Source organism: Solea solea, chromosome 9 (genome assembly GCF_958295425.1).
Source record: "Solea solea chromosome 9, fSolSol10.1, whole genome shotgun sequence".
Taxonomy (NCBI): Eukaryota; Metazoa; Chordata; class Actinopteri; order Pleuronectiformes; family Soleidae; genus Solea; species Solea solea.
In genome coordinates, this window is record NC_081142.1 from 13545433 (window position 1) to 13558118 (window position 12686).

The following is a 12686-nucleotide window of genomic DNA, read 5'->3' on the forward strand; positions in this document are numbered from 1 at the left end:
GACAATGCCCTTTGAGTCCACTGTCTTACACACACACACACACATGAGTTCACACAGCAAAGCTATTCCATGTGCTGCATTTAACAAAATCATCATAGTGCAATGGAAACCTTTAGAGCTAGAGGCACATGTTAGGGTAAGAGAGCCAACAAATGTTGAGACACAGGAGGGCATTAATCAAACAGCCTTCTCTTCACACACACACACACACACACACACACACACACACACACATCATGTGTATATGTAATGTAAGGATTATTCCTCGGTGCTACGAACCATTTTGCACAGCGCATAAATGTGCACCCTAGATATCCATAGCTACTATTGACATTACACAGCAGGCCTGTAAATTATTGAACATAACAGCCTTCAAATAATGCATTCAAGTATATTTATCACACACAAACAAGGTGAACGTAGTTTTCTAGAGGATTCTACTCTGGGTGTACAAGAGTCTATTATCCTGAAAATGTTTGCTTTTATTCAGTGTAAGTAGACGTATCCAGTAAAACCCACGGTTCCCTAAATCAAGCCCGTTTGTGAGAAGTTATGTGCAAACATGTCATCTTTCATTAGCCCTGAGGGCGGGAGGAGAGAACTGCCACTGCTGCCCAATACTTTGGAATAAATTAAACCCCCAATTTACACTTAAGATGGCTCCACTTGTCACATGACACAGAAGTTAAAAGAACATGTGGAAAACACGCAGCAGCAGCAGCAGCAGCAGCACTCTTTAGTCAGCACTCTACCTGCTGGCTCCCATCATCAAATGAGAATGAGCCAAAGGAAGAGACGGGTAGATGTAAGAAGAGAGAGTGCGGGAGAGAGAAAGAACTATGAGGGTGGAGGGGGGGGAAATGACGCTATGGATTAACTGTCTTTCATGCTGAAAATATACATCCCCAGGCTCTTGGCACTGAATTATTAATTCAAATTTGTCAGAGAAAGAATGAGAGAAATCTATTGACGGGGAGACGGGCCCTTTAATGGTCTCATTAAAGGGGAGGCTTCCCACACCCGGCATCTTCTGTACTGCTGCAGGAGTTTTCAGGCCAGTGGAGGGTTGGAGGGGTGTGCTTGACCCCCCAATGATTTTCTGTCACTTTATCATAAACAAGAAAGGTTGACATGCCCCCTCATTCCCCGTGCCCTCCCTCCACCACCACACAAACCCCGTGTGTAATTAGCCAAGGGGTTCAAAAGTGCACTGAATGTAAACGAGGTTCACATGCATTCATTGATACAAGCGGACAGGAACGGCGGCGCACACGCACCTTTGTGTGTTGCACCTGCTTCCACTGCTGCTGACAGGTCCAAAGAAGTGAGGTGTAGAGGAAACTGAACAATCACCTCCCAGGTATATTGATTTCTAATTCATTTGAATTCCCCCCCACCAAGTCCAGTGCTCCATTGATCATTTCCACAGAGAACACCAAACACAGTGACTTTTCGTCCGTTATATTTGCACCTGTCAGTCAGTCATGTTTTAGCATCATTAGCTGCAAACGGCTACATATCTCGGAGCTGTTTTGGTGAGGGGTTAACTGTCCGTACAATCCGGTCAGCATTAGGAGGGCGAGAGAGCAGGGACCTGCGGGTGTGCCGCGTGGTCCGAGGTCGTCTCATTGAAAGGCATTTGGTTCCACCTCCGGGGGGGCTAAAGTATGGAGCATTACAAAGAGGAGGGGGGAGGACCAGAGGGACCACCGAGGACTAAGCACTAGGTTCATTGTTGATTCAAGTCTCTCAGTATCCCTCTGGCAAATGATTTTCATAACGCTGAGACAATGTGATTTTGTTTCTCCCCTGCAATAGGATTTTTATCCCAGCAAGTCCGCAGCTCGTCAGAAACTAAAGGCAGAAAATGGCACCAGCTGACAAAAATATGTTGAAGCCACAGGATGTGAAAATAAAAACACTGAACAATTTAGTGAATAACAATTATTATTTTATCTAACCAACAGTCAAAAAAAACAACAATACACCTGATATTCAGTTGTTTGAAAGTATATAGAGGACTTTTATTGTAGTTTTTTGTGATTATTTTTCTGATGGTCTCTGGGAGCAGGTCACTCAAACATCTTCATCAAAAACAGCAACAAAACAAATGCTTCTGCTCTATCTAAGAAAGTCTGAACTGTCCCTTTAACACTCATTGCATTGATATAATCCTATACGACTGTGCCCATCTGTTGACGTCCTGAGTCCAAAATAACACAGCTACAATTGGGATCAGGTGATACACGATGTAAATTTGCTTTCCACTTCACCTCAGGACAAACCCCCAGCCCCTTCCAGCCAGCATAGGCAATGAGAAGCGCTCGTCTCCTCCCGCTCAGAGCACATTTTCTCTTGTTTATTTTATCAGACCTAAGGCACTTTTCCCTCCCTCTCAATATCTCTTTACCTCTCTCTAAAGCACCGTCAAGCCCGCCGACCCCACTGACCCGTCCTTGGGCGACAGAACTGAACCAGCCGCTACCTGTTTAGCTTAACAACAACAGCGATGTTGTCGGCCGAGGCTTGGATTTGACTTAATATATCCCCAACTGGACCGTGGCTGCTTCATTTACTCTCATAGCTGCACAACGTTTGGCCTCCTGAGCGGCTACGAGAGGGTTTGATGAGTCGGCAGACAAATTGAGCCTTCATGCTTTGTTCATTTCTTTTATGACAATAACTCATCCCCGTTGGTGGCCTGTTTTCAGGAAACGTGAGACAGTTATTGTGATACATTGTTAGCATTGAGGATATATGGCCTCTGGACATTAGGCTCTATGTTTGCTGGAGGGCATGTAACTACAGTATGTTACCCTCAGCTGGTAAAATAAAGGGTCACATTGCAAGATTAAGGGTCATGGTTCGGGTCCCTAATGAGCACTGTGTTATTAACCAAAACGACAAAAAGAAATACAGGCGGATTGACAATTTTGACTGTGTCCTGCTGTATTAGGCATGGTGGAATGGTAAGACTGACCGACTGCTTCAATGATAATTAATAATACAATTGAATAAGTTATTGTTATGTGAAAACAACAACATGAAGGACTGACAAATTCTGGATGAGCTGTTTAACCCTAACCTCATCCATAGCCTTAGGACATTAGTAAGAAGCTCCAACCCGAGTTCTCGTTAGCTGTCTGAACAACATCTGACACGTCTACCCCCCAAAATACTTTCCCATGTCAGGTTACGGCATACAACATTTTCTGACATGGCAACCAAGAGTTGCCAGCACTCTTTTCAATGAACACTTTTAAAGTGGCGAGACAACACATAGGCCACATTTGTTTGAGTATGTTTCTGATTGGCTCTTCTTTTATTCTGTGACGGGATCATTATGATGTTTTTCTTTTTATCCAGTTAACCTTTGGCGTATCAAGTCTCAAAGAGCCCCCATTAAATGTTAAAAAGCATACAACCCCTGTTATTGTAACTCGCCTTTAACACTGAGGCATCGTTTAAGAAAGAGGGAATTCCCCAAATGGGATTTGGGAGTAAAACCCAGGAAGCCGAGTGCTCCAGGGAGTTGGGGGCAGGGGGGCTGTTACTCTAATGGGGAAGCAGAACCTCCTGTTGAGGGCGAAATAAATAAATAAATAAATAAGAAATACACACTGCCACGTGAAATGCGGTCAGTGGAGCATTCTTATGGGAATGGAGGTGACTGTGTCACTGCAGTAGGTGTGTGTTTGTGTGCATCATGGATTTATGGTGCGAGTGTAAAATAAGCAAAAGAAAAAGCAGCGCGTTGTTGCTTTTCGCCATTACGAAGCAGGCCAGCTTACATGTTAGGAAAGTGCATGATAACTCCGATAACAGTCTTCATAAATGATACTATTAACCAGCCGGCCATTGCCCCTTGCCCCATGAACATTATTTACTTTGACTACCTTTGCAATCCTGTTTTTTTTTAAACACTATACATACACACACACACACACACACACACACACGTGTTATCCTATTGAACACGTAGCTCTATGGTTTTTTTTTTGTTTTTTTTTGGTTTTGTTTTGTTTTTGGCAGAGAGTAGGTCCTCAGTCCCCAGAATCAAAGGTTATTGAGTTCTCTCCTTTCAACACTCAGGTCACTGGTTGAAGCCAAGCTGCAGGGCAGATTATTAATGAGTAAAATAGCAGTAGATGTTGTTGACTTGATAACAATCCAGTAGGGTGCAATAAAGAGGACTCGGCATGGATGCAGGTTCGACCGCTCGCACTTTGAAGCACCGCTGCTGTAGTAAAAGGTGCTTCAGCTTTGAGAGGCTCATATAAACGCCCATGAAAGTCCCTATTGGAAGAGGCACACCGGTGACTCCCGCCTACACAGGAAGTGACCAGTTTGTTTTTCACTCACCTTTAATTGGCCGAGTTTACTGACAGCACTTGACTCAATAACCGTTTATGACCCGGGAGTTTTTATGTGTTGTTTTTGGACCCAGCAGGAAACAGCATGAAGTTCAGAAGACTGAGTGAACTGGCAGCATGTGACTGAGGGGTTTATTGATTGTGGCACAGAAACTGTAATGGTGGGGAGAGCGTACTGTTATTTTGCCACGTCTATTAGTTTTAGTCCTGTGTCTTATTAAGAAGACTTGACTGGAAACTGGTGGTAGTTTTATGTGGAAATAGCATGACTGTATGGGACACATAGAGGGCACGAGGTAGGTAGTAATTACTTACTTACAAAGATCTTTCTTTTCCATTTCGTTTGAAAACACAAGCACAAAGAGTAGAAAACCCCAAACCCTAAAACCTAATAATAGTTTGTTTTGTCCTATGAGGACATATTTTAAATCTTATACATTTACTTCAACTTACATTAACACTTTATTTGGATTGAATTTGGGAGACACATCTATATATCTTGCTACACGACTAAAATCCAAACCAATAACACTAAACTCATTTATTGAAATCTCTCTGACGGAGACGTCCGTTTGGATCGTGTACCGTTTGAGGTCAAATGCATAAACCTGATTTAATTGTCTAGTCATTTCGGGAACATGTGGAGCAGCCCTTCAGATGAAGCCTTCACTGTGTATATATTATGATATAATGGGGAGAGTATCTGTATGAGTGAGTGGCTAAAATGTTTGTGTAATGTCCCTGGAGCAGGTGGACTGTGAGGGACAGTCAAAGAATGAGTACAAAAACATGTGCAGGCAACCACACACGCAGTCACTCGGGCCGGAGTCATGTTGTGGATTTCCGTAGAAATCCATTACGGTCTACATGACGTAAATGTTTCGAGACCCTGTGTGGACGTACCGTACACACTGACAGCTCCATGTAACACAACACTGTGTTGAAAGTGCATTCTGTTTTTTTTTTTTGTCAAAGTGGACAACGACGGAGAAAACGATAACTATGGACAGTTGCTATGAAGAGAGGTTTACGCAATGACCCACACCTGCACATCCACTGCTCAAAGAGCACAAGGACATAAATATATGGCTCTAAGCCCTGGTGAGAATTTGCTGCTACTGGAATATTAGACTTTAGAATTCATACGTCTGGTACACCGCACTTTCTCTCCTAGCACCGAGCAGATTTAGTCTAATTAAAAGGCGCAGCGGTGATTTCAGGGGTTCTGTGAAAGAGAAACTGAATTTGTGAGTGTGTGTGTGTGTGTGTACTTCTGCATTAGATGGCGGGCTCCAGCACGATCGCCCGTCAAATGAAACAATGTAGTCTGTGGGACCTCGGGGTTTCCATTTGAGTAGTCGGACTCGGCACTGCAACAAGCTATGGCTGTTTTATGTGGAAAAAAGTTGATAATTAGTCCCACAGTGACTGAACGATGAGATGTGTGTGTGTGTGTGTTGTAGCCGGTGAAGGAACAGGAGAGAGCTCTTAGCACACTTAATACTCCGACCTGACACTATCTATGAATCATTAATCAATTGTTTATTTTTATGGGGATTTCTTTTTTTTCTTCCATTAACTCTTTTCTCCCCCTCACAACCTGTCCCAGCCTCTGCAAATTATAATTGGACTTCTTGTCTGATGTTATTCACCAAATAATTAAGAAAAAACATCTTTTTTTCAGGTTCATGTCCCCCAGATTTTGAGCTATTGTCATTTTTGTTTATATTTTGTCTTTCTTTTTATGGAAAACCTGATTCATTGATTAGCAATTAATGATTAGCATTTAAAATGCTGTCTTTCTGCCTCACTTTGATATTGGGTAGTAATTCTCTGTAGTTCGCCCATTATAGACACACATACCCCTCTATCTTTTGATAGTTGCTAATTCTAATTCCCATACACACATACACATCTCCCTGAGAAACCATGGCAACACCTCAAGTTTAGATGAGGTCTCTGCTCACCTTGTCGTGTTTCTCCAAATTCACAGAAATCATGCTTGAAATATTGCTTAAAGTAATTTCATAAAAACATCAAATATTGTATATAGATTTGGAGAGGTTTTCAGGAAATATCTAAAAAAAAACCAGACTGAGCAAGAAATATGAACTTTTTACTATTTTACCATACAATCAAATTTGGTATAAAGGACATTTACTCTCACTATGAAACATCCAGTATTCAGTAGATAAGAGAGGGCTCTGATGCAGGACAATAAAGGGATAGGGACATGCACTAGGAAAATAATCTTAAATCTTAATAAACTTTTCTCTCCGTGTCTTTGTGCGCTTACATTTGTTTCATGTGCAGATGAAAAATTATTATTTTTTCCCTTGCTGACCTGCGTAGGATGTCGGTGTGCTTAAGCCTACAGCCCACGCTCTGCCGGATTAGCTTATGTAAGGGTGTTTTAATGATTCTCTGTGGGGTTGCTGGTGTGAACGCTGGTTCACGAGTCTGATAGGGGGTCAGACAAATGAGTGGCAGCAGGAAAAAGCACGTCATGTTTGCTCGGGGGCTCTTTTGTTCCAGGCCACACCCCATCACCCTTTTCCTGCCCTCTTCTTGGCCTTATTTAGCCCCCCGCCATGTCACCCAGGGGTCAGGGTGAGCGTGCACACGCCACAAGCCAGTTCACACATACACAGGCGACACAAGCATCTGCACACACACACACACACACACACATGCGAACAGATTGTAATAGCATGGTAGAGTGCATCATAGATGGAAGTGCCTTGAAGGACCTGCTTCTCATTCTCTAGACCTCATTAGCTGCTGATTTATCTGCCTCTCCTACCTCCTTGTGCTCTGGGTGAGGGGATGTGGTGTCTATCTGTGTGTGTGTGTGCGTGTGCGCACACAAATGTGCAAAAGAAATGAATATTGTGTGTATTACCATGAATTAGCGTCTGTGTGTGTGTCTGTGTGCGTGTCAGAACAAGACACCAGGACTTCGTTCCACATTAGTCCACTGTGAGCACACTCGACCTGGGGTCAGAAAATTAATAAAAGATCACACTCACGCACACACACAAACACACACGCTTCATAATCATGACAAGCTCTGGTCCACCATTATCCATTTAGCAAATTTTTTGTCTTGTCTTGCAATAATCTGCTCAAACCCCAAGTGATCTTATTATTGCCAAGGAAAAGTGCTTATGGCTGCACAGAAAGGTTGGATCTTTTTGGAAACATGCAAATGATTTCCCACCTAACTGAATTCAAAATTTGAGTTTTGATTGTTTTCCGTGAGATTTGTGCATTTAATATACAGTAAATATCTGAAGCCTTTTCAGTAATATGTCTGTTTTGTAATGATAATGACTTAGAAGGCGTTAGGTTAAGGAGCAGCTGTGGCACTAATATGACTGTAACTCTGCCCTACATTATTCATAGACTCTTGGGGAATGTGCGTCTCTTGAGGAGAACCTTTTTTTTTGCCTTTACCTGATTCCCACTACATCGCAGTCTCAAGAGACGAGTCAGTGAAGGAAGAAAGGGGGGGGGGGGGGTATTTCATCATGTGGCATTTAAAAATCCTCTTTTAAGTAAAAAAAAAAAAAACAAGTATCCAACTTGTAACACTGTCCCTGGATAAATGAGGATATTATGTTCTCTAATCTTCCAATGTCGGAATAATTTGTGTCCATATTCTAAGATCCTGTGACGTTAATGTCTGTCTTTGAAGCTTGGACATAGAAAATAACAGATAATGAGAAATAACCCTTCAACATCTACCATTCAAACTTCATTTTACCAGACATAAACTAGTGTTGACAGAGCAGTAGTTGTGCCTCATAAAGGGAAAACTATCCTACAAATAAACAACTAAAAACAAAGCAAAATCAAACCACAAATGTCACAGTTTTGTGGAAACGATGGGTTTCTATTTCAAATTTTAAGACTGCCCTGACCTGCCTTCACACTACCCCCCCGTATTCCCCATGGTTTGTTAAAATTCCAACCGGTCTGACCTTTTTTCTTGTTTCCTCTTGTAGATGTGAAGAACTTGGAGAACTTCCACCTCGTAGAAAGTGTCCAGGAGCAGGTCAACGCAGCGCTGCTGGACTACGTCATGTGCAACTACCCGCAGCAAACAGACAAGTTTGGTCAGCTGCTCCTCCGGCTACCAGAGATCCGAGCCATCAGCCTGCAGGCTGAAGAATACCTTTACTACAAACACCTGAATGGCGACGTGCCCTGCAACAACCTGCTCATTGAAATGCTCCACGCCAAGAGAGCTTAGGAGAGGACTGCGCTACCCATAATGCAGTTGTGTCGCAGCGCCACAAACTCTAAATAATGAACCTACAGCTCAGACTTGAACGGGCGATGACCCGAAGGATCGAAAGCAGAGTGTGTTAGAAACTCTTTGTTGATACTGAGCTCGCGGTGGTGTCAAAGTTACAACTTTAAGTACAGATCTGGACAAGCACACATGAAAAACAACATATGGATCCCTTTATTCTCAAAAAGAAAAAGAAAAAACTGTCTGAAAGCAGAGCCGCTGCTCAAAACCTACAGAAGAAGACAATGTTGGAAAGAAAAAAAAAAAGCACCAACAAAAAAACTTGAAACAAACACTGCATTTGCATTTACACCACGAGATGGCATCTCATCGTCTGCACAAGCACAGACTAAAACCAAAACTGGCAGGCTGCAACTGCAAGAATTAACAACCCGTGAGTGTTTTAGCACTGGTGACACAGTGAGAGGCTTTTTGCGCTGGGAAAGGAAGATGATTAACGTCATGCATCCGTCACACACACAGCTGTGACCAGAGCAGAGGCCGATTCTGGTCGCTAACCCTCCAGGGTGCTCGCTCACCTCAACCAGCTTTTAGCTGTGGTTGGTACTGTAAAGACAAACTGGGGAAACAAACTGAGACTCTTACCTACTACCATGGTTGTTGTTGTTTTTTTTGTTGTTGTTTTGCCACGGCAGCTTGACCTGACTGAAAAGTGAGAACTGATGGTTTAAGAAAAAAAAAAAATAAAAAAAATAAAAATAAAGGTCTGAAAACTGAACATTCTATTAATGAACAAAATGATAAATGAAAAAAATACAATGTTTTTTTCCCCCCTCTTGTAATGGAAGTCATTTGCTAGTCATGGTCACTTTGTGGTTCCCCTTTCTTATTCACCTTCCAAGTCATCTTAAACTATGTACCTCAGAAAGACCAGTGTTAAATAAATTCAGTTAATAATGTCAGCTGTAACAATTGTATTTATAAACCATTTTCCCACACCCACCCACACCCACACACACACACACACACACACAAAAAAAACTTTTCAGCATTTCATTAAAACTGGAACAAAACAAAGTGTGATTCTGGAGATGGACAAGGATTGACCCAGCCTTCGTCCGGAAAGACCAAAGCCTGCTGCAGAACAGTAGAAGGAATTTTACAATTACCTTAATAATCAGTATTATAAAAGAAAAAAGAAAAAAAAAGATTTGTGATGTCACAGTTACGTGAGTCTTGCCTTATTTCATTACCATGCTAGCTAACTGTGCAGATGTGAATGAAAAATATGTACAAATATATATATATAAAGGAATAATGTTGTAAAAAATTTAAAAAAGAATAATTGAACAGGTGTTTACATTCATGTGGTAATATGGGAGAGAACTGTGATGAAGCATAAATTGCAAAGCAATGATTTCCTAAAAAAATGAAATCAACTAAATGAAAAAAAAAATCCCTCTGGTTTGCTTTTTTGATGTGTGTACAGTGTTTTACTTTTATTATTATTGTTATTATTATTATTATTATTTGTTTTGAGCAGTACTTAAATTATGTCGTGAGACACTAAAATCAAAAAGGAATCACTTAATCACAATTTCTATCTGTGTCTGTAGGCATCCAAAACATCTGTTTCTTAAACGTTGCTGTGTAAGGGTTTTCATTTCACATTCAGCGTTTCGTAGCCTTCTTTTTTTAAGCAGTGCTTTTATTTTTGCTGTACTGTATGTCACTGGTAATGCTTATAAATGAAAGATAATTTATTGCGCCTCTGGGTTCCCATCTTCGTGTTACATAACGTGAGCTGTCTGCGCCAGAATAAATTTGTTTACTGTAGCATGTTCTTGTTTTGTTTCCACAAGTAGTTCTGAGATGCAGGTCGGGAGCAAAAATAATGGGCTTTCAAAAAAAAGAAAAAGGAAAAAATAATAATCACCACATTTTATTTGTCTTTTAGCTGTTGAAGCAAGTCTGTACATTGAACAGAGTATTGTATTTAAGCAAGTAGGTGTGAAAGGTGTTTGTGCCACATCGGTTTTTACTTATTGAACTTTGAACTGCATCAGTGTCCTATCCGATTTGCTCTTATACCAAAGACTGCATCTTTCCCTTGTGAGCTGTGACCTATAATATTGTGCCCAAGATGAACAAAACTGGATTTCTTTGTTTGTTCTTTTTTTTCGTTTAAATTTTTTTTAAGAAAAACAAGGCAGCCTAAAGAATCCTCATTTGGAGCTTTTCCACATGTATAATAGTTGTTACCGTTATTTTTGTTTTTTTTCTTCAAAATGCCCCCAACACTTGCCTCCCACAACAACCTGTGGTGTTTATTGTTTACCTTTGTTTTTTGTACAGAAGACTCATCTTAATCCCACACGTCAACTAATTCTGATCCTGCACTTCACTATCTAAAGCCCTCATGAACATCAGACAATCTGTCATCTGCCTCGCTCTAAAAATCCTCTCATTTGTCGAAGGTACAGTGTGTAAACTTTGCAACGTCAATCCATTGTGGACTAAAGTTAAAAAAACAAAAACATGGTGGCCTCCACAGATCTGACCCGACTCCCTGATAATTAAAAACAACAAATCAAAAAAAAATAAGCAAGATTATTTCATCTTCAATTTCTGCCAAACTGAAAAGAATTTCACCTAAATGTTACACACTGGACCTTTAAAGCTTTGCATCATTGCAGGCAGAAAATGACGACTGTGGTCATTGGGAAAAGTCCTTATTTCTATCGCATGTTTGTTACAACAAATCTCTCTTAGGCCTGCTCCACCACAAAGACAAGTTTGTTCGGAGGTAAAGTTGAGTACAGCTCGCAGAAAGAGTCTGCAGTTGTACGTTTGCTCGACAACACAGTCCATCAACAGTTTAAAAGAGTAATTGTCAAGACGGACTCATGTGATGCTCATGCCAGCACACAGACACACGACGCATCGGTATTTCCCTTCTTGCTTGTCACTGCTGCCATTTTGACTGCTCCATCACGTCACCCCCTGGTCCTGAGATTGTCACTCTGAGGCGAAAGTGAAATTTTCCTCATATTTCAATAAATAATTGCTATGCTTATAAAACCAGATTCTCGCCTCCTACGCACATTAAAACTATCAATTTGTTTCCTTTTTGGTGTTTTTTTGGTGGGAAACAATTGCTACTAAAAACATCATGTGCAAATGTAAATATTATTAGAAATATATTATTTCCGGTATTATAAATGTCAGAAAAGGGGGTGTGGGTTTAATTGTGGATATATTGTGTTTTCCTCTATGCAAATCCAATCAAAAAACTATACATCAGTTATACCAGAAAATCGTCTTTCTGGTCTTAACTTATGTTATATGACAGAAAGAGAGAATGACATGCCACAAAAGCTCCTGCTTGAATCAAACCAGGGAAAATCTTAGTCACATGATATGTGTCTGATACAGTAATAGGTTCTTTCCACAGTGCATGTTACACATTTCTACCATCACACAATGCACACGTAGGCAAGAAAACTAATGAAAGGCAGTGCTCACGTGGAAAACATACAAAACCCAAGTTTACAATCATTTTATATTACATATATATAAACTATATATGATTCCATTATTCTATTGTTCATGTTGAAACAAAAAGTGTTGAGATTGATAAAAAAAAAAAAAAAATCATACTTTTGGGGAAATAGACAACATAATATGCTTGTGCCATGACAGGGAATTTAAAGTTAAAGGGAAAATTGGGGTATAATAAAAGGAATGATATATATATATTTTATCAACTACATTAAAAAAGAAAAAAAATCACAATATGAAATGACTATTACCATCACACCAACAAGGTCAGTCAATGTAGACAAGACCGTAGCTTTTCTGAGGTGCGGGGCTGCGAGGGAAACAGGAAGTAGTGAACTCCAGCTCCATCGGAACATGAAGACTACAACCGGCCGGCAAGGCATCCACTTCAGAGGGAGGAGGATCCTGGATAGGAGAAGGAGGTGGGTGAGTGAGTAACTAAGTTAAATGCCAAGACATTTTCAGGAAAACAAATATTTAGCCATCCATCCATT

The 12686-nt window shown here is 40.8% G+C and overlaps 2 protein-coding genes across 4 annotated transcripts in view; one reads left to right on the top strand and one right to left on the bottom strand.

The window, feature by feature from the left end:
* The window catches only part of nr5a2 (nuclear receptor subfamily 5, group A, member 2), a 61305-nt gene extending 50088 nt beyond the window's left edge, over nucleotides 1–11217 (top strand). For both annotated transcript variants that reach the window (XM_058638988.1, XM_058638987.1), the window contains one exon: nucleotides 8381–11217. In XM_058638988.1, the coding sequence (XP_058494971.1) occupies nucleotides 8381–8628 (248 nt within the window). In that variant the 3' untranslated portion in view covers nucleotides 8629–11217. The remainder of the gene's footprint in view (nucleotides 1–8380) is intronic.
* A 1090-nt stretch (nucleotides 11218–12307) lies between these two features.
* Nucleotides 12308–12686, bottom strand: part of LOC131465829 (adhesion G-protein coupled receptor D2) — an 80995-nt gene continuing 80616 nt past the window's right edge. The window contains exon 25 of one of the 2 annotated variants that reach the window (XM_058638764.1): nucleotides 12308–12597. In XM_058638764.1, the coding sequence (XP_058494747.1) occupies nucleotides 12460–12597 (138 nt within the window). In that variant the 3' untranslated portion in view covers nucleotides 12308–12459. The remainder of the gene's footprint in view (nucleotides 12598–12686) is intronic. The other variant, XM_058638765.1, reaches the window with a different exon arrangement.